The sequence below is a fragment of the Phoxinus phoxinus genome, assembly GCF_949152265.1.
Source record: "Phoxinus phoxinus genome assembly, chromosome: 17".
Taxonomy (NCBI): domain Eukaryota; kingdom Metazoa; phylum Chordata; class Actinopteri; order Cypriniformes; family Leuciscidae; genus Phoxinus; species Phoxinus phoxinus.
This window is the reverse complement of record NC_136892.1, coordinates 2717930-2740216: the sequence shown is the minus strand read 5'-3', so window position 1 is coordinate 2740216 and position 22287 is coordinate 2717930. Positions and strand designations below refer to the sequence as shown.

The 22287-nt window shown below is 39.9% G+C and overlaps 2 protein-coding genes across 3 annotated transcripts in view; both read right to left on the bottom strand.

The window, feature by feature from the left end:
• Positions 1 to 13985, bottom strand: part of tmem185 (transmembrane protein 185) — a 15402-nt gene extending 1417 nt beyond the window's left edge. The window contains exons 1-7 of the mRNA XM_079585045.1: positions 13789 to 13985; positions 13289 to 13465; positions 11938 to 12145; positions 7005 to 7088; positions 5569 to 5745; positions 5196 to 5319; positions 443 to 3512 (exon numbers count right to left, since the gene is read on the bottom strand). Coding sequence (XP_079441171.1) covers positions 3268 to 3512; positions 5196 to 5319; positions 5569 to 5745; positions 7005 to 7088; positions 11938 to 12145; positions 13289 to 13465; positions 13789 to 13826 — 1053 coding nt within the window. The 5' untranslated portion in view covers positions 13827 to 13985 and the 3' untranslated portion in view covers positions 443 to 3267. The remainder of the gene's footprint in view (positions 1 to 442; positions 3513 to 5195; positions 5320 to 5568; positions 5746 to 7004; positions 7089 to 11937; positions 12146 to 13288; positions 13466 to 13788) is intronic.
• A 146-nt stretch (positions 13986 to 14131) lies between these two features.
• ankrd46a (ankyrin repeat domain 46a) lies at positions 14132 to 22262 on the bottom strand. 2 transcript variants are annotated; one of them, XR_013794474.1, is made up of 5 exons: positions 22153 to 22262; positions 19460 to 19791; positions 18816 to 18974; positions 16471 to 16961; positions 14132 to 15782 (listed from the first exon to the last, which is right to left on the bottom strand). XR_013794474.1 is itself a non-coding variant. In XM_079585050.1 (4 exons), the coding sequence occupies exons 2-4, from the start codon at positions 19768 to 19770 to the stop codon at positions 16745 to 16747; spliced, it is 687 nt and encodes a 228-aa protein (XP_079441176.1). In that variant the 5' UTR covers positions 19771 to 19791; positions 22153 to 22262; the 3' UTR covers positions 14132 to 16744. The 2 variants fall into 2 exon arrangements, 1 of the variants encoding a protein (XP_079441176.1); XM_079585050.1 differs by having other exon boundaries at positions 14132 to 16961.
• Between the last annotated feature and the right edge of the window lie 25 nt (positions 22263 to 22287).

Genomic DNA, 22287 nt, shown 5'->3' with positions numbered 1-22287 from the left:
AGGCAGGACTCAAAAAACACCAGCCAATAATTTCCAAGACCACCTAGAATCATTGGACAGTAAGTGTGTCAATCAATCGGTCGTACCATTGATTGGTCCATGTTCTTTGAATGGGTGGAGTCAAAGGAAAGAAGGTAGGACCATTTGAGTTGTGTATTTTCAAAATCTACCGGCCGTTTTGCAAATCACATACCCCACCTTTAATTATGTATTGGTGTATAAAGACAGTTTAAGCCAATTTGAAAAAAAGTTCTTTAGACAATTCTTACCTACACAACCTTTAAGGCTTGTCCGGTTCTCCGGGACAAGTGGATTTTTTTGTAGGACAAGTGGAAGTGAAAATTAGTTGTCCCGCTGGACAAGTTAAATTTCAAACAAAATAAAATGCCATGTTACTTCACGGTATGTGCCACTCATTACGTCTATTTTACCGATTTGAAACAAACACATTTTTTTTCCCACAATCCGTCGAACCAGCGTCAAACTCAGAATGCTTTGATTGGCCAATCAGGAGTCGGTCCAAGTTGAAACATTTTTACCTGCCTCAAAGCGCCAGGAAAAGCTCCAAAAACAAGTCACCGTACAGTTACACCGACAGCACCATACGGATTAAAACGGGAACGGAAATTTGTAACCAAATGGAAATGAATTGGACTGGGTTATTTATGAAGACGGAGTAATGTTCTGTGGCGTCTGTCGGTCAACCCGGCTGACAAGTGAGTGACGTTAGCTAGCTAGCGTCGGCAGCCGTGTGCTGTAAACAAGCATTAACAGCTTTTGTATTGGTTAAATGTACATAGTTAGAAATATTAGCTAATGTTCAGATGTAAAGTAGCTACACGGTTTAAAGTATCAGCCTCTGCCGGGTAGAAAGTGGCATTTATGACAAATAAATGATACAATTATAAATCTTTACAAGGGACTTTTGTGCATGGACAAGTGAAACATAAATTTACTTCAAAAAGTTTTTTTTATGCCAATTTAGTTTTTTATGCCCATTTACAATTTAACTATGCCAAAATTTGAGGCATAAAGTGCTTCAAAAAGTGAATGTCAAGCCCTGTACATAAGCGCGGGCACCCCCTTCTATGAAGATCGACATATTGTGACGTCATGTTTCTACCGTAGCCGCCAGCGAACACACACTAACTAACTTGAATGAGAAGCAGCAGAAAAAGACGCCGCAGAATTCCGCGAAAATTAATGAGCACAGATATTGTTTAGAAAAATAAGGGAGAAACAAAGGCAAAAATCACGGGTCAACATCGGTGAAGGGTCTTATGAGGGAAAAAGGCTTTCAAAGCGATGCCGAAGTTGCCTTCTTTCTGCTGGATAGGTATTCCAACTTTAACAATGCAAATGAAAACTGTTGTTTCATAAAGTTAGCATTATCTAAGCTAGCCATAGACACCGTGAGAAGAAGTGGCTTTTCCCTTGTCAGTGGTGTAAAATATGTAGTTATATTGTTTCATGTAACTTAGTTCTTCTGGCTTTGCTATGTGGGGATAAATGTGCTGGTTACGTTCGTGACACAATCAGCTGATTAGTACTATTGAGCGTAAAACACTAGCGTTAGCCTACAGCATAACAGCTCACATTAGCCAGCTGAACTTTCACTAATCTTCTCCCTCGCTGTGTTGTGTGTTTGCTGTGTGGGGAGAAATGTGCTGGTCACGTCGGCCACCGTAGCTTCTCCTTCCAGTTTGAGAAGGGAGGGATAGGCCGTAAGTGACTTTCTGTTTGCAATTCACAAATCTCACCACTAGATGCCACTAAAAATCACACACTGCACCTTTAAATATATACATACAACATAATTATACACGGCATACACACATATACCGGTGAAACTGGAAAAATTAGAATATGGTGCAAAAGTGCATTTATTTCAGTAATTCAAATAAATTAAAAGGTGAAACTAATATATTATATAGACTCATTACATGCAAAGTGAGATATTTCAAGCCTTTATTTGTTATAATTGGATAACCTGGATTATGGCTTACAGCTTACGAAAACCTTTTCACAATATTCTAATTTTGAATTTGGGGTGTTCATAATCTGTAAGCCATAATCATCAAAATTATAACAAATAAAGGCTTGAAATATCTCACTTTATATGTAATGAGTCTATATAATATATTAGTTTCACCTTTTAAGTTGAATAACTGAAATAAATGCACTTTTGCACCCGAGTTTCAGCTGTATTATGTAAACTTTTACTTTGGATGTGATTAATGGTTGCAGAGCTCTAGCTAGTGATTATATTTTTAATAAAGATGACCTACTTTTTATTTTGCACTCGCGCGCACACATGAGTGTAGATTGTGACAGTCCAGAAGTTTGAGAACCAACAGCTGCATTTCCATCGCCTCCGTCAACACACCAGATGAAGAAATCCAGCTCAGATTCACGTAAACCAATGCCTTCCCATCACAGTGGAGACGAGGAACGGTCATGTGCTCCCAAGAGTCGTGAAAGAGAAAAGTCTTGAAGATTTAGTAGGACTGACGGATGAATAACTGAATCCTGGACCACAAAACCAGTCGCATGGGTCAATTATTTGAAATTGAGATCTATACCTCATCTAAAAGCTGAATAAATAATCTCTCCATTGATGTGTGGTTTGTTATGATAGGACAATATTTGGCCGAGACACAACTATTGAAAATCTGGAATCTGAGGTGCAAAAAAATCTAAACATTGAGAAAATCTCCTTTAAAGTTGTGCATTTATGTTCACGATTGTGCTGCATTCACTCACAAAAATACATGTGTTATATATTTACGGTAGGACATTTACTAAATATCTTCATGGAACATGATCTTTACTTAATATCCTAATGATTTTTGGCATAAAAGACAAATCAATACAATGTATAGTTGGCTATTGCCACAGATATACCCGTGCGACTCGTGACTGGTTTTGTGGTCCAGGGTCACATGTGGATTTAAAATACAGAAAAGAAAGACACCCGTTTAAAAAAACGAAACACTTGGCGTATTTACTGACGAGACAATCTCTTGGCGAGTCCTTCGAGTTGTCAGGGAAGTCCGAACGGTCCTCTCCTGAAGGCAACAGGTCCCATCTACTACGCGTTGGAGTTTACAGACACAAGGCTATGGTTTACAAAACGATATCTGAGCTTGGCTCAAACACATGAAGAGCCTCATCTTATTTGTCTTCTTTAATGGGACGTCCCGAAGCGGACCCCAGTGCATAGTGCTATACTGTACATGATCAGTCAAACGAGGGGAGTCCCGAGCGCTAGTCGGGCATGTCGATGCACAGTTTGGGTGGCGGCACGAAGTATTTGCCAGGACTCTGGGTAATCACCACGCCCGTCTTCTTACGAAACATGGGAGGGATTTTAGGCACGTCGTGGATGGGAAGCTCCTCGGACACCTCGGACTCCTCGTGGTGCAAGTCGTAGGATATGTTGCCGTATTCCCTCAGGAAGGGGAAGAGCTCGAGGAGAAACTGGCAGAAGTCTTTGCGAATGCCGAACCACCCTGGAGGAAAACCAGAGACAAGTCAACACTGGAGCACAGCTTGGAGAACACAGCATTTACACAGAGCAAATATACAGAACATGCTTTGCTTTTGCTATCTGGGCGATATCTCGATATTGTCAAAATTGTACGATATTCAATATATATCTCGATATGTTTGCATTTGCTTTTGAATAATAAAAAACATGATTTTCTTTTGCCCCCATTAAAAAAAAAAAAAAAACAATTTAGATATGACTTCCAATAGGACTTCATCGAGTTTTCTTTCGGGTGATGAGGTTTGATATTTCGTGATATTTGGCTCGGCATAAGTATGATCCCGGAACAGTGCCAAGCGGCTCTCGCTGATCTCCGTGTCCGTCTTGGCTGGTGTCAGTCACGTGACGCCGGCTCTGGACGAACACGCATTGTGGAAACCCGTTGAGGTAGCCTAGTGCTTTTTGTCCCTCTCTGCTATTATAGTTTTTCAAGATGGCGGAACGACATGGAAGCCTCCGTGAGTTACCCGTCCCATGTAAATAAAGATTAGAAATCCTTCGCTTACGAGGATAAGTCGGATCATTGGCAGAGGTAATTTTACACCAATGAGGACATATTTATTAAATAAAGACATTGATTTTAGCTAATAAAATACCGTATTTTCCGGAGTATAAGTCGCATCAGTCAAAAAATGCGTCACGAAGAGGAAAAAAACATATATAAGTCGCACTGGACTATAAGTCGCATTTATTTAGAAATTTATTTCACAAAATCCAAGACCAAGAACAGACATTTAATCTGGAAAGGCGAGTTTTTCAGCTCCACAATAGCATAAAGAACATAAACCTGGGAGGCTGAATAGGCTAAATAGGCTCTATGCACGAGAAAGGCTTTAAATTATATATTTCGAGCTACATCGACAACTTTGAGGGTGAGTATTCTCTCATATCGTGCAAAATCCGACTAGCGAATCGATTTCTAAAATAGTTGTCTCCGTTTTTCGAGTTTTGCCGCTAGTACACTTCACTATAGAATGCGCTATGCGGAAGTAAAGACGCTGGCTGAGATTCTACCGGAAATACGTCAGCAGCGTTCGTGCATAGAGCCTATTAACATTAGCCAGCGAGTCCAACAAGTTACCGGTCAGCAAGTTCACCAAGCTCCCGATCTCATTCCTCAACACTGAATACATTGAGTTCTTCCTCGGTGTCGCTTCTGAACAACTCCGCTAACTAGAGCGCCCTCTCGCGGCTGTAGACGGTAATGTTTTCTCTTGGTTCATCTCAGTCAGTATTAATTAATGTTGATATATAAGTCGCACCTGACTAAGTCGCAGGACCAGCCAAACTATGAAAAAAAAGTGTGACTTATAGTCCGGAAAATACGGTCCTTAAACTACACAGTGTACGTTAAACAACAAAGTTGTGAATTTAATTACCTCAAAACCAGTTTTGCTCGTTGCTGAGAAATATAATGTAGTGATTCAGTAGCAAAGCATTTTAAAATACATACACAGTAAGTATTTTATTACTAAAAGCCGCGGGGCAGGCGCGTGGACTCGGAGGAAGATCGCCATTTGGGACAGGGCCATAGACTATACTGGAAGATTATCTTTATGATTCATATTGGAAATGATTTGCGGACACCTGTGAAGCATGCTTGTCAAAGTAATTATTAAGAATAAGTAGTAATCACGTCACGTACAGTGATTGCCTCCTTTCTGGCCAAACGTGGTCACCATTAGAGTCACCAGAGAAACCCAGAGAGGAACGAACACCGGGACGTAGTTGGAGTTGTAATGGCCATCCAGCTTGTGGACGAGGAGAATCTGAAAACAACACAAACTCTGATGAGTGTCAACTCTGCACAACTGCATTCTTAAGAGAAAAGTTCACCCAAAATTATATATGCACACACTGTATATATTATAAACACACAAGGTGGGATATTTCTTAAATACTGGTTCTGTGTATCAGGTAAAGGACACTTAAATAGGAAATAAATCAGCATCTATACCAATATCAGAGTGTTTTTAGCTTACTTATTGCATAAACACAATCAAGTAACTGAGCCAAACCTCGAAGGTGAGCAGCGGCACAACGATGGTCATCCAGCTGATAGCCATGGTGATGTGTGTACGGCGCTGCTCTGCGATCACGTCCATGGAGCGCAGGAACAGCACAGACCACACGATGTAATACAGCACCACCAGACACAGGAACGACATGAGGATCCACAGCGGCACACACACCACCTGGAAAACAGGAGAGGCAGGGTCACACACTCACGATGGGCCAGCGCTCAATTACACAGGTGTAGTGCTGGGCGGTGTAACGTTCACATCGCTCTCAGTCAACGACGTAGAAAGATTCGAAAGAATGGAAACGCCACTTTTAAGATTGACAGTATTTTCGTAAACACTAATGCGGCTCGACACAACATGAAACTGTGCTGGAAGTGTCACCAGCGGCTCTACACATGAACTCCAGCATTGACTACAGTGTTTGTGTTCACAAAGTTTACTAAAAAGAAAGGTTTTGTACGACTTTTGTACGAATTTTGTCAGGCAAAAGTAGTCGATCTCCGAATGCAACGTAATGAACTGACTCCATATGAGGAAATGTCATGGACTTGAACTTTCAATGAAAAGCAGGATAACTTAGACAGACACTTAGAATTTATATAGAAACAAGCTTTATGAGCTTCCCATCTTTACACCTCATGTTACGTAGCATTCGTAGATCAACTACTTTTGTCTTTAACGGTTTCAATGTTATTTTCATTGAATCTTTCTTTATCTTTGCTGATAAGCGAAAGCTGCGATGGTTTGTGTTCAGCCGTTACCGGAGAAATCGATTTGTGTACATCCGTTACCGGGGAAACTGCTGTTTCTGGCGCTCCTACAGCGCCTCCTGCTGGACATCTTTATAAACACTGCAAACCTGTTTTAATACCAGTGTGTATTCACTCATGACAGTAAAATAGTAGCCTGGTTCTACCAGACTCTCGTACATTTCATTTGTACAGAGAGTCTGGCCTCTCTCCATCAACAAGTGTTAACTTCCTTGTAGGCGGGTACTCTGTTGAAGTTTAAAACTATTGGATCTGCCATAACCAATCGCTAACGTTTGGTCGTGACGTATGACGACTCAAACTAGCGCACAACCTCAACGTCATCGTTCTCAGACACTCCCCCTGTTCGCTGATTGGATCGGTAAAAACCCAAGAATACACCACAATCCCAGACGTAGTTCTGACGGAAAATTAAAATTGAGCGGAAGTACGTAGGAGGGCGGAGCCAGGCTAACTAAATAGGGCATTCTAAGTAAATCCACTGCAGTATCTCCTCTCTCAATCAGTAGAAAGTGTGGGTAACACCCAGTCATGCTTGAAAAAAAAAATTGTGAGACCGTATTATTTTGATAAATACCGTGATATAATGTTTTGGTCATACCGCCCAGCACTACACAGGAGACTCTGGAGTAAATGACTGGTGTCGGTGTCCGTACTCACCAACCACGGCCAGAGGATGATCTTATCCAGTCTCAGAGCAATGAAGATGAACTGAAGAATATTTACAGAGCACAGAATCTCCAGCTGAGGGAGAGAACAAGGTCAGAAAAGATGCATTTATATTCATGCTTGGGGAAGATATGCTTGATAACATGTGGGTGAATCGGACAAGAATCAAATTTGGGTCGCATTTCACCCAAAAAAATTTTATAAAAAAGGAAATTGAGCTTGTTTTAGGACCAAGACTTTTGTGACAATATTTTGCATATTTTTTTCTGTATCGTAATGCAAAATAATAATAATATTTTTGTTGTTGTAAAGTTATTTATCATTTAGTTTAAATAAACCATATAGTCAGAAACTAATCAAAACTGTACATAATTCAGTCATAGTGATTAGATATGAGATAAAGTAATACAAATTTATGTGTAATACTAAACTAGCTTAATTATGAATCACGGGAATTACCAAATTATCATGTATTTTTTTAATAAAATTTTTTTTTTTCATTAGTTAACTACTTGAATTGATTATTGACATGAACTAAAAATGAAAAACACTTCGACAGCATTTATTAATCTTAGTTAATGCTAATAGTAATTTCAGAATTTACTAATGTTGCATTAACATTGATGAACAAACAATGAACAGCTGTATTTTTTATTAATTAATTAAATACAGTAACAAATGCTTTGCTCATGGTTGGTTTAACTAATGAAGCCTTATTTTAAAGTGTTACCATTTTTTAAATACATATTTCCTGAAATATGACCTCAACATAAATTAGTCAGATTCAACCATCCTTAAAAAAGAAATGTGTTATGCCGGGTTTAGAGACTACACAACATCAGCCACGAGCCGTCGGATGTAAGGTGTATAGTTAGCATAGTTGACAATGACGTTTCGCGGGTTCGTCACATTGACCAATAGGAGCACAGCTCTTCTGTACACAGCTTTCAAACATGGTGAAAAAAAAGAGATGATAGTGTTGGTGCAATGGAGGAAAGATTTGTGGATCTTTGGGAATAATATTCCTGCTTTTATGAGGTTTCCTCGAGGAACGATGATGACAGATAAACGACAAAAGATAAACGATAGTAGCACCAAATAGACAATGAACATCACATGGTATGTTGAAAGATACAGTACAGCTTCCTGAAATGTGTCATGTCTCAGGTAAGCTAGTACAACCATTGTTTGTTTATGCTCTTGTTTCCGTAAGTCAGTCGCTAGTTGCGCCTTCTCGTTGACATCACGTGCATCGTTAAAGGATTATTCATTAGTTCACAATTTCCTGATCATTTACTCTCCCCCACGTCATCCAAGATGTTCATGTCTTTCTTTCTTCAGTCGAACAGAAATGAAGGTTTTTGAGGATGGGGTTCAGATGTGAGTTTCAGTGCAGCTTCAGTCTCGACACGATCCAGCCGAGGAATAAGAGTCTCATCTAGACAAACCAGCGGCCATTTTATAACAAAATAAACATTTATATACTTTTATACCACAAATGATGGTCTTGCACTAGCTCTGTGATGCAGCACACATTACGTAATCAGGTTGAACGGTCAAGTAGGCGGAAGAACAGACCGATGCTGCATCCCAATTCGCCTACTTATAGACCCTTTTACAAGCCCACGTGATCAAATAGTTGTGCGCACATTTTGGCAACGGAAGTGGTGTTGTTTCCCACTGGCTCTAATGTGTTAGCAACTCCAAAAGTTTATCAAAACGGTTTCCCAGCATCAAAATGTCTGGTTGTTGCGTTTACGGTTGCACTAATCAATATTCCACCAAGGGGCTTAAGTTTTATAGGATTCCGACAGGATCACGGCCGTTTCAGAAGAACCGGCGGCGCCTGTGGCTGCTGGTGATTAAACGTGTTGATTGGAGCGAGGACATAATAAAAAATGCTCGCGTCTGCAGTAGTGACATGCAGCACCCAGTTTACACTCTGCTGATTCTCGCCATACTTCCGTTGCCAATATGCGCGCGCATACGTTGCTACGTCATCATTGTGTACAAACAGTAAAAGGGTATACACTATGCCATAAAAGTATGTACTCTTTTTGTGAAGAAAAAGTACATACTTTTGAGTGTGTAGCAAAAGAGTAGGCAAGCTTTGGGACACACTACTTCCTCATCTTTAACGGACAGATCTGTGTGTATCCTGTCAGTGAACTGCCCTGTCAATCATCTCGTCACAGTTCAAATCCTCCATTCAATCTGATTTAATTTCCTACCGTTTCGGACAGAAATGTAGTCGCACGTTCATCTGCAGTCGCGGGTCTTTCATGCGGAGACTCTCCTCGTGTGTTTGCAATTTGAATATAATGATGCATTTAAAAGTTAACAGCTAAACGTGTCTTTACAAAAGTTCACAATGCTGCTGCAGATGCAATATAATGTAGACAACATTGAATAAATACATTTGTCAGGTTAGATACTGATAATTAATCACTCAAACCCCTTTATCTAAACCTCTCTACGTAACCGCCGGACTCGTCCTCCATGTCTGTAGTTTTTTAACACTTTTCACTCGTGTTTGTAGTTCTAACCGGATCCTCGTCCAACGCGCGATGGGTTGTGGGTAATATTAGCCGTTAGCGTGCGCATCGATCTGCACTTCGGATTCTGACCGGATATAGTAGACCATCCGGGTGTCTTAGGAACACTCATTTCTACATACTACGATTTGGGACGGACTAATTTGAATACTATTGAGGACGGATAGTATGCGAATTGGAACGCACCCCTAGTGTTTAGAAAGGGAACGTTCAAAGACTAAGTCAAACGCCATTTACAAAAAATAAATAAAAGGTCAAATAACAATGTCGGATGATTTTGAATTTGGAGGAGAAAATAAGATTTTACTTCGTATGGAAAATATTTATATTTTCCATACGAATAAATTTGTCTATAAATTAGTCTATAAATATTCCTGCCTATAAATTTGATACAGGTTGAAAAGTGCAGTTGTCTCAAACCACATCCTAAGCAGAAAACTCTCAGCATTTATAAAAAAATAAAAAAATGTTGACAAATGAAAACATCCCCAAATGGAGGTTTTGGGAGTTTTTGTCAGCTTTAGCTCACTTTCGAATGTGTCCCCAAAACATGGTTTAGAAGGGACGCACGCTCGAGCACACGCACTCCAAAATTTCAAAAAGTGCATCCCTAGTTCAATGTTTTGAAATAATAAAAAAATACATATAAAAAAATGTTCTGGAAATAAATTAGGGGGGAAAAAAAGGGTGAACTTTTTTTTTTTTTTTTGTTAGTTGAAATTTGTTCAGTCAAATTCTGCAACATAATGCTAGATTCAGTGATATCTGGAAAATTAGACGGTTTCAAACTAACATGTTCATGCCCAAGTGTTTACCGTTCTGGCTTTTCAGTTATTAAACATTTGCTGGAGTTTGTTCAATCTGAACAGTTATTGAAGCCTCTGCGAATAATCTTTGACAGAAGAGATGTGACACGCTGTCATCTGTGTGTGAGAGAAAGAGTGAGGAAGATTTATCTGTGTGTGTGTGTGAGAGAGAGAGAGAAAGAGTGAGGAGGATTCATCTGTGTGTGTGTGTGTGTGTGAGAGAGAGAGAGAGAAAGAGTGAGGAGGATTCATCTGTGTGTGTGTGTGTGTGAGAGAGAGAGAGAGAAAGAGTGAGGAGGATTCATCTGTGTGTGTGTGTGTGTGTGTGTGTGTGTGTGTGTGTGAGAGAGAGAAAGAGTGAGGAGGATTCATCTGTGTGTGTGTGTGTGAGAGAGAGAGAGAGAAAGAGTGAGGAGGATTTATCTGTGTGTGTGTGTGTGTGTGTGTGTGTGAGAGAGAGTGAGTGTGTGCGTGTGAGTGAGCGAGAGTGTGTGTGAGTGAGTGTCTGTGTGTGAGAGAGAGAAGTCAATTCAAGTCATCTTCATTTAAATAGCGCTTTTAACAATGTAGATTGTTTCAAAGCTGCTTTACAGAGATAAACGTATAATTTAAGGTAACAGATTGTTTCGGCTTTATAGCGGTTCTTGAATAATATTATTTTCCACCTAAAGTTAGTTTTGATTGATTCACTTCCGTCGCAAGGATCATTTGTTATTAAATTAGAGACCGTTCTCTCTACACAGACTTTAAACGCGAACCTGTGAGAAACGCTGATGGCGCTCACGTGCGCATCAATAATTAATTCTATAGTTATGTGCGTTTGAATATATGTGCGCATGTTTGTAATTCTCTACAAACCAAGCCTTAAACTACTTGTCCTGCCTATAAATTTGATACAGAATTTTATTTTATTTTATCACTACGGGGGAGATACGCGAATTAGCAAGAAGCAAGGTCTTGAGGCCAGCACACACAGTCAGATAAGGGAGTCACATCTGTGTTTGAGTCGTGCCATTTCTGACAGGTTGTGGGTTATGAGATGTTTTTTATAGCTCTTCTTCTGTCACACTGCAGGGAAAACCTTACCTTTTTAAATCGGAACACGCGTGACCTTTCAATGTGATTACGTAATTTGTGGCGCATCAGAGCTAGTGTAAGACGAGCATTTGTGGTTAAAAAGTACATAAAATGTTTGTTTTTTTATAAAATGGTGGTTTGTCTAGATAAGACTCTTATTTCTCGGCTGGATGGTGTTGAGACTGAAGCTGCACTGAAACTCACATCTGGACCCCATTGAAGTCACTATATGGAGAAACATCCTGCAATGTTTTCCTCAAAAACCTTCATTTCTGTTTCATGAAGAAAGAAAGACATGAACATCTTTAATCACGGGGGGAGAGTAAATTATCAGGAAATTTTAATTCTAAAGCGAACTACTTTTCTTGTCCACCACACAACAAGAACTTAGAGTCAAAATCGCATAATCTGACGATTGTAACGGACAAAGATATAGTGTAGTCTGACTCTGAACCCGGCATTAGCCAGATCTTTCGCGGCTCATACCTCGAGCGAGCGGTCGTGTCTGAATCCCCACACACACGCGGCCACCGAGACGGGCGAGACGAAGAAGAGCGGCATGAAGACGAGGAGGCAGTAGTGTGTGCCTCGCTCCACACGGTCACACACCAGCACCTCGAAGGTGAGCAGGAGCAGGTGGATCCCCACAGCGATCAGCATGGCTTTAAACTCCACACACGTCTCGCCTTCAGCCCTGAGGACGACAACACGCCGCATGATGGAACACACTGACAAAAGCCTCTGTTTACAGCTGTGTTAGCGGTGCAGTTCACTTTAAAATGACCCCATGATTTACTCACCCTCAAGCATCCTAGGTGTGTATGACTTTCTTCTTTTAGACGAATACAATCTGTTATAAAAAAAAAATGTCCTGACCCTTCCAAGCTTTATAATGGCTGTGAAAGGCCGGTTTCTGTTCTGTTCGTGTGGAGGACTTTTATGATGGATAGCTGCACTTTTATCATGGATAGATGCACTTTTATGATGGATAGCTGCACTTTTATCATGGATAGATGCACTTTTATCATGGATAGATGCACTTTTATCATGGATAGATGCACTTTTATCATGGATAGATGCACTTTTATCATGGATAGATGCACTTTTATGATGGATAGATGCACTTTTATGATGGATAGATGCACTTTTATCATGGATAGATGCACTTTTATCATGGATAGATGCACTTTTATCATGGATAGATGCACTTTTATCATGGATAGATGCACTTTTATCATGGATAGATGCACTTTTATCATGGATAGATGCACTTTTATCATGGATAGATGCACTTTTATCATGGATAGATGCACTTTTATCATGGATAGATGCACTTTTATCATGGATAGATGCACTTTTATGATGGATAGATGCACTTTTATGATGGATAGATGCACTTTTATGATGGATAGATGCACTTTTATCATGGATAGATGCTCTTTTATCATGGATAGAAGCACTTATGATGGATAGATGCACTTTTATGATGGATAGATGCACTTTTATAATGGATAGATGCACTTTTATAATGGACAGATGCACTTTTATGGACTTCAAAACAGAAACGGTCAGTATAAAGCTTGGAAGAGCCAGGACATTTTTTAATATAACTCTGATAGTATTCGTCTGAAAGAAGAAAGTCATACACACCTATATGATGGCTTAAAAGTGAGTAAATCATGGGGTAATTTTCATCTTAAAGTGAACTATCCCTTTAAGCGAACCTGTACAAACCCTGCACACACACACACAACAATAAGTATTCCACATGATATTCTTTCTCGGTCTGTGGACACCTAAAGGAGCCTAGTTCTGCCAGTGAAAGGCTGATTCTGACCTGTACTGTGGGTTGTGAGCCCAAACCCCAGTGCCCACCAAAGCCCCGATGATGACCATGAGTTTCCAGAGCCAGATGGGCGCAAACACGGCCCAGTAACTCCACTGGATGATGCCATCCAACCTCAGGGACAACAGCACTGAGAAGAGCAGCAGACAGGCGTAGATCAGGAACTTACTGCAGGGAGAGAGAGAGGAGAAGAAGAAAACACGGATCTGTCAGACTGGCATACACACTTCTGTCAAGATCACGACCCGGGCCTGAGTCTGGCTGGCTGAGGGAGAAGACACGGCACGAGAGGAGCTTTAAACAACTCAAGGGGAACTTCTGGTCAAGTGTTGAATGATAAAGCACTGTCCATCACTGTGAGAGGCTGCTAAACTATGCTAAGAGAAATCAAAACAGGCCTGCGCGGTGAGCATTAGCAGCTAGTATGCTAACAAGCGTTTTCAAAACACAGCACTGTTTCATTGTACACCAATCTCACACACACATCTTACCTAGGGTTGAAATCTTGAAAAACGCCTCGTAGATTCATGGTTTCCTCTTCAGAACATAGTTTAATGAGGTGAAAAGGAGAGGAAAGGCTGGTTTACTGACTGACTGGCGCTCGCTCGTTCACATCAGAGCAGACGGTTGGCGCACGTGACCAAACACGGTGACGTCACGCGCCCTGGCCCCGCCCACCAGTGCCGCCGCTGTTTACATGTCACGTCATTATTATGAATAAGCAAACATGTTCCTGTAGATTACCATTGTTATGTAGCGCAATGTTGCGTTTGTACATTTTGTCTGTTTATTTGTATGCAATCGAATGCGTAATGAACCACGCACACCTTTGTTGAGGTTAAACTCTACATTTATTACTAGGTACTACAAACATTAAAGGACATTCTTGTGTATTATTATGAATATGTTACAAAGGTCTTGAATACATTGTTAATTTATTTATATTGCTGGCAAAATTTGATATACATAATTCAGGAAAGTGGTGATTTTATTCTCTTCTGAAATTGTTAAAAAACAGAAAGTCATCAGAATGTTTTAAAATATTACGAAATTTCTGATCCCCTGTTACCAATTAATGTCAACACATCTTATTGCACTTTTTAAAACTATGCTATGTTCACTACTTGTTCTGTAAAAAAACAAAACAAAAAGTTTAAACCCTATATAAAACCACATTACACTTTAATGTGCAAATCCATTCATTTAAATTAAATAGGCGTGCAGAATACACAACAAAAACAATCATGGTTTTATTATAACTGTAGTAAGTTTGTATAACCACAGTTTTACTACACAAATACCATGGTTAAAGTGGTTACCATGTTTGTTTTTTTAGTTTTAGGGTTTCTGTAGATTTAGAGTACATTTAAGACACTTTTAAGTAATGAAAATGTAAGAAATAAATTGAAGGGAACAATGTTCTCCAGATGTAAATGTTTAAGGAGAAACACTTCAGAGTTTGATCTCTGTTACCTTTTAATTAATTTACTAAAAAAAAGAAGTTTGAATTATTTTGCTCAGAATCACAATATGGAAATATATTTTACAGTACCTTCTGATCAAACTGCAAACAAGTGATGCTTTCCCCAGTATTTCTCTTGTTTTCCAGTGCAAATATATAAAGTTTCCTAAATGAAGATACATGTACTTGAGATGTAAAATATAATTACATAAAATATGAAGTCTTGCTTTCTGTGCTTTCTTGATTTATGACTTAAAAACAAGACTACAACAAATATCTGCCAATGGGCTCATAAAAATCAGCTTAATTTAGAAGTTTTGACAGATATTTGTTCTTGTTTTAAGCATAAACTCACTTAATTCTATTACATTTTTTAAATAATTAAACTATTAATGTACTATTAAACTTTTTTAGATGTTTGTATTGGAAAACAGGACAAAAATACTGAGGAAGATATAATTTTTTTGCAATGCATGCAACATTTAATGCCATGAGTTTATGAATTTAATACTTTCTGCTCTGATATGAACCATTTTAAGAACATGTTTTGACCAGTTTAAGGCCTTTATCTGTGTAAGAGCAAATTAAGACTTTTTAAGACTGCAGGCTTTGTTTTATTTCTTGTAAAATCATGGTTAATTTTCGTATGGGTTTCCAAACACACAAGAAATAACTTTTTCTTTAAGCGCATGAAAGGTCTATTTACATTAATATACACACAAAAAAATTTGAGCGACAGAGAGAATGCATGGTTGCAGTTTGAAGCGTGGTTATACACAATCAGCTCCTGTGGGAACAATCATCAGCTAATTAATCATAAAGTCCCCCTGTAGTCGATCATTTCATCCCTTAAAACTCATCTTTGATCCCCAAAATTACATATTTAAACGTTTTTCCTTAAAAAAATTCTTCATGTCTTAAAATATCTTGAATGTAACTCGACACACTTGCCTCATTTAGTATGCGTGGTTCTATGAATATGCAAATGAGCCCCGCCTCCACTCACTCACTCACTCAGAGGCCCTGTCCCAAATGACGCACTTCATGTGGACTTTCGGTCTCGTGGACTTAAATTGCGCGTGCTCGCTGAGTCTACGAGTCCGTAGACCGTCCCATTCATCATTTTAATGCTCTGAAGTGTGCTCAGCAGCGCCCCCTTTGTACCCTTGAAGCGGTCTTCTTTGTACCCTTGAAGCGCACTTTAACTACCCAGAAATCCTTGCAAATTTGCGAAAGGCCAATCAGACAACGAATGGGAGGAGCTTTCGCTCACGTTAACATGAGAAGAAAATATTTAAGTGTAAATATCATTATGATTTTTATGACCTATGTGTACATTTTACCAGTTATTACCTACAGTTTATACAAACCAGTGGTTGATGTCTCAAACATACATATATATTTATATTTAATATAAACATAAATAGTGGACTGAATAATAGGCTACGATCGCATTATGATTAATTAAATAAATAGAACCGAATGTCAGGGCTTTACTGAATCATATGTAAATGTAGAAATATAATATTTAAACAACAACCGGACCGTCTTCCTATTTCCGGCGTGGCGATCGAGTCAGTCCCAAAAATACCTCTCAATGCGCCCTCGTGCACTCGCGCCAAGGGCCCTATAGGTCTGCACTACATGACGTCACCAAAGTGTGGACTCTGAGGAAGTCCACAAGTCCGGAGTGTGCCATTTGGGACAGGGCCAGAGATCCACTGGTTGACGATCACAAGTTGATCTGATTGGTTACAAGGTAGTGTGTGACGTCAGAAACACCAGCGATTTCAAACCGTGTCTTTGAGACTGTCTTTGGTTCACTGCAGTTTTAAGCAGAAAATACTCAGCAATGCTGTCGACTTATGAACTTACACATGGTGTGTGTTAAAGCAGATTAAAAACACCACATACACACATAAACAACATTAAAAGCTGGATCGTCACCACAGGGGGGCTTTAAGAATCATTGTTTTAATGAGCATTCAGTGCACAAGCTCCAGCTGGTTGGATGCGAACGGTAAGACTCCGCTGACGTAATACGCGATGCCGAGCGAGAGCAGAGCGATGACGAGCAGCAGGAGAAGCACGCGCCAGAAGCCCAGATCCTCCACGAACTCCTGCCATGTGGTGCGGAAGCTGGACAACACGCCGTCGCTGTAGTGCAGGTGTGGGTTCAGCAGAGAGTGGCTCTCCATGGCACTGCAACACACACACACACACACACACAGCAATGAGTTGAAAATAATCAGAGATATTTGAAGTATTTGATGTACAGCCTGAACCCCTGGAGAAAACCACGTTTACATGCACAACTTTTGTTTCAATCGGACTGAATTCATTCATTCTGAATCTGAATGTAGTGTTTACATGAACGCTTAACAAGTGATTAGGGTTGATGTGTGTGTTTATATGTACAGAATATACAGAGTTTCCCACTGTTTGCGCCTAATAACCATCTCCTACATTGCTTCTATATTTGCTTTAAACAGCTTAAAGCAGGGCTATGCAGCTTCGGGAATTTCTTCGCTGTATTCTTGCTTTTTGCTCGCAGGTTTCTCTATAGAGCGCCCCCTACAGCTTCAGAATAGATATTTGACAACACTGTCGAAAAACTTGTTGTCGAGACACCAGAGGCTAGTAGATCAACGGCATCACAGCCGACGGGACATTCTTTACAACGTCGTCTTCATTCGGGTTCAAACAGCGTGAGGGATAAATAATGACAAATAATGATTTTAGCAGATATTTTTTGCCGTAAAGCAATTCGTTACATCGCGAGACCTGATATCACGCGATACTTCCTGATGCGGCGGCCGGCGGCTCAAAGTTGCAAGTGTGTTTTTTCCGCTCACAGGCGACAGGGTGCGAGACGACCACCATTCAACCCGAAAAGAGTAATATAACCATTCCAATGAGGCCGCTGTTCGGTTAAGGTAAAAAACCTGCATCGTTCACCTTTAACTTTATTGATGTCATCTGGCATTTTCTAATGTTTACATTACAATAAAAAAACACAAATGAAATTATACAGTAGGCCTAGACTATAGACTATTTACTTGTGATTTAGCTGCAATCCTGTAAAAACGTCAAACGCGGTAGGCTACTTTATTATTATAAAGTAGTCTAACACTTGACAAACGTATTATTATCCTATTACCATCATCAGTAGTTCAGTAGACTATGCAGTATCCTAATATTTGTATGAAATCGTGAAACACCGGGTCAATATCTTCGGAGTCTATAATCTGTGCCTGTTCCACGCCGACGCTTCTTACGACAGTGCAAGTATTCCACAGCGACACTAGGGGTCACTGTTTGACAAAAACAGAAAGCTGCATAGTATGCCTTTAAATGCAAATGAGCTGCTGCTCCCGGCACAGGGGGCGGAGCTTCAAGAGCTTGGGTAATTGGAAAATGTCAAAAACTTTTAGCCTTTTATTTTCAAACCGAAGTCAGAATGATGGAGAGACTCCAGAAGAAGTGACACATGTAGAACAGGACATTTCTGAATGGTTAGTTGATGCATTTATGCAGCTAATGTGTAGTTATCTTCTAGTCATTGATTAGCATATTCTGTTTTGATAATCTATCAATCGAGTTCCGGGGGCGGGGTTTATGTAAATGTAAGGGTTGGTGATGTCACTAACCCATGAAGAAGCTCATTGTAGTTCCTACCAGCCGTTTGTTGTAGTCCTTAAAAAGTAATTTCTTTAAAATAAAATGATGATCTATATACCGCGTTCCCGGGGGCGGGGTTTATGTAAATTTAAGGGTTAGTCCTTAAAAAGCAATTTCTGTAAAAGCAAATATCTCCCTTTGCTTTGAACTTTGAGCGTTATAACTTTGCAGATGTTGTTTATGATCAAACAGCAACATTACACACTAACTACAGTTAGAAAAGTCAAATCATAATCAACCACCCCTTTAACGTGAAGGCTTTTCAGTCCGATTAAGCCGCCAATCCGATTGCTAACGGATTATCTGGTTGCATGTGAGCGTAGCCGCAGTAAAGACACGCGGGGATCGATTAGTCCTGGCTGTGATGGCCCTCACCTCTCGCTGTCAGCCATGTGCATCTTCTCCAGGCTGGCGTGCGAGCTGCGGTTGAAGCCCTTCACCTCCTGCTCCTCCAGGCCCTCCAGCAGGTGCAGCGAGTCCTTGTTCACGCCGCGCCGCTTCGCCAGAACCAGTGGAGTCGCCCCGTTGTGGTTACTGCTCAGATATAAACACACATCAATGCTTGTGTTGTGCACGACACGGGAACTAATGCCTGGTTCAGATTACACGATTTTAGCCTGATCCGTGTGACGCAGGGTGTCGTGGGGATTCATAAACAACAACGGGCGTCGGGACGCAAGATTCAATCGTTTCATCTCGTAGAGTGTGTGTCACAGCGACAACTGACGTCAAGTCTACCAGGTTTCACCACATCACCATAAAAACACCAGCATGTTTCATTTTTATTCCATCCTCCACGACGGTTCCGTCAAGAGTGAGTGTGTGTGTGAGTGAGTGAGAGATCGTGTGTGTGAGTGTGTGTGTGTGAGTTTTGTGTGTGTGTGAGTGAGTGAGTGAGTGTGTGTGTGTGTGAGTGTTGCATGTAATTATGCATAATTTACTGTTGTAACATGTAACATATGTAACAAGGACACTGTAAAATAAAGTGGATGGAAATATAAGGATGAAAAGCCACTGACCAGATGTCAATCTTGAGTCCGTTGGACACGAGGAACTGGATGGTGTCCACATGCCCACACATGTGCAGTGCCGTGTTGCCCTGCGAGTCGGTGGCCAGCAGATCCGCGCCGAACTTGTGCAGTAAACAGCAGATCTCCACGTTCCCCCGCGCCGCGGCGAGGTGAAGCCCGGTCCGGCCCCGGCAGTCCCGCGTGTTGGGGTCGACCCCGGACTCCAGGAGCCGCTTGCTGAGCGCCAGATCCCCGTCCACACAGGCCTGCAGCAGCGGCACCGTGGCCTGGAGAGAGTCGCTGACGAACACGTACGACATCTCACGCCCGCTAGCTGACGTCTGCAGATAACAGCCCACGTTGAGACAGCCGGACACAATATAATGCTATAGTTCATCACATTTTCTAAATCCTTTATAATCTTTCTGCCGTTATTAGGACCAATATTAAAACAACACATATTGACTTTACATCATCTCAGTAAAATAGACAAAATACTACAATAGTAATAGAATAAAAACCAGGACTGCCGACTCTCCCGTAAACTATGACACTGTTCTCACGCCACATGATCCATTTTCTAGTTAGAAAGAGTGAGTGTGTGTGTGTGTGTGTCTTGGTATATATATATATATATATATATATATATATATATATATATATGTGTGTGTGTGTGTGAGACTGTATATATGTGTGTGTGTGTGTGTGTGAGTGTGTGTGTGAGAGAGAGTGAGTGTGTGTGTGTGTGTGTATGTGTGAGTGAGTGAGTGTGTGAGTGAGTGCGTTTGTGTCTTTGTATATATATATATATATGTGTGTGTGTGTGAGACTGTATATATATGTGTGTGAGTGTGTGTGTGTGTGTGTGTGTGTGTGTGTGTGTGAGTGTGTGTGTGTGTGTGTGTGACGGCACGCGATGACTGGTCGGAAAGCAACGTGTAGTCTGACATGTTTCAAGATTTTAGGAGTCAAAACCGTGTAATCTGAACCAGGCATTATAAAGAATTGTACGTCAGGTTTCCTCAAAACCGACCCAGTGCTAAATATATGCATTATATTACATATTTATTATATATTTTTTAAATATTATAACATTGTGTGAGAATGAGTTGTGAATTTTAACTTTTAACCCTACTTTTGTGGTAATTTTATGTTTGGTCAGTATGATCCAAAACATTTATAGAGTCATTGTATAAAAATATACATTTTAATTATACAAATGATATTTGCTGGAGTTTTTTTGAGAAATTAAAAATAAAAGTCAAAACAAAAATTTGCTTCCCCATTCATTTTCAATGAGGTTTTTTTTCATACCTTCAGAACAACCAAATAAAGTCCAGTTTTTGTTGTGTGTGTTTAGATGTGTGTGTTTAAAATCACAAAATCTTATGGAACTGAGATAAAGAGAACCATGTTTTCTAACTAAGGAAATTTTAAATGGGATCATACTGTCCCCAAACACACACCAGCTGACAAGATCCCTGTGTTTATGCAGCATTAGTTGAGAGAGATTTGTTTCCTTGAGAAACATTAACATGTAGGCCCTACTGTACATGATATCTAGATAAATGAATCAATGTTGAATCAAGATCAGATTCTAATCACAAGCTTATGAATCAAATCATGATGCCCTGTTACGACCTCGTATTAATGGAAGATGTGTATTTTTACATACAGTATTCGTCATTTGTCACACATGGCCACGAATGAACTGCAAATTGTTAAAGGTGCTCAACAAAGCTTACTTAAAGGATAATTCCGGTATTTAACACCTTGAGTCTATATTGTAGTTTGTTTTGGATGAACAAGAGTGGTGGACAACATTTTTTTGACAATGGTTCCTCTCTCGAGTTTTTGACTATAAAAGAATTGGCCATGGACCCATTTAACATTGGAGTCAATGTGCATGTCCGAAAATGTCATTAAAACAACCTTTAACATTAGTTTTCAAAACTGTGCAACTCACCGAGTGATTAGTGGTGTTCGTTGATGTTCCAGAACCAAAAAGTGTTGCGAAATACAGTTTCTGTCGTGTTTTATTCGTCATTTTGTAAAATCCCATTGTTGAAAAAATAGTTCCACTATAGCAAAATAAACGGATTGGAATCATATATTGCGACGATATATTGTTTATAATCATCAACTAACATCACTAATCACTCGGTGAGTTTAACAGTTTTGTAAACGAACATTATTGGCTGTTTTAATGACATTTTCGGACATGGCCATTGACTCCAATGTTAAATGGGTCCATGGCCAATTCTTTTATAGTCAAAAACTCGAGAGAGGAACCATTGTCAAAAAAATGTTGTCCACCACTCTTGTTCATCCAAAACAAACTACAATATAGACTCAAGGTGTTAAATACCGGAATTATCCTTTAAAGTACACAATTGAACCTTAAATCTCTGTTTAGCGAGTATTTATGATGGATGCTGTGTGCAACAACCACATAATAGGTTAAAGCTTCATAAATTATATATTCATAAAAAGTATATTAAATAAAGGTTATATAATGCTGGGAAATGTACTTAGATTAACGTTACATGGCAGTGTTTTAATTATCAAAACAAACGACTGATTAAAAGCTAGCGGAATAGCTTTGTCCAGCTAGTATGCTAATAAACAAAAACAAACAAAACGCACGACTGTTACCGTAAATACCAACACCCTTTATAATACTAAAGAAGATTAATCAATACCTCAGATTGATATCTCGATGTTATCTTCCGCTGCTTCCCGGCCTCTGTTGTTGGAAAATAGAAATGAAATGACGTAAAAAGATGGAGGGCTAATAAACTACAAGCCCCAGTATTTGTTATGATTCCTAGTATTCG

Bases quoted from the DNA above. Each gene is read 5' to 3' on its own strand.
- ankrd46a (XM_079585050.1), bottom strand. From the start codon at position 19,770: ATGTCGTACGTGTTCGTCAGCGACTCTCTCCAGGCCACGGTGCCGCTG. The intron at 18,975-19,459 runs GTCAGTGGCTTT...ATATCTGAGCAG, and splicing joins GGACTCAAGATTGACATCTG to TAACCACAACGGGGCGACTC. The intron at 16,962-18,815 runs GTGAGGGCCATC...TGTGTGTTGCAG, and splicing joins CACATGGCTGACAGCGAGAG to TGCCATGGAGAGCCACTCTC.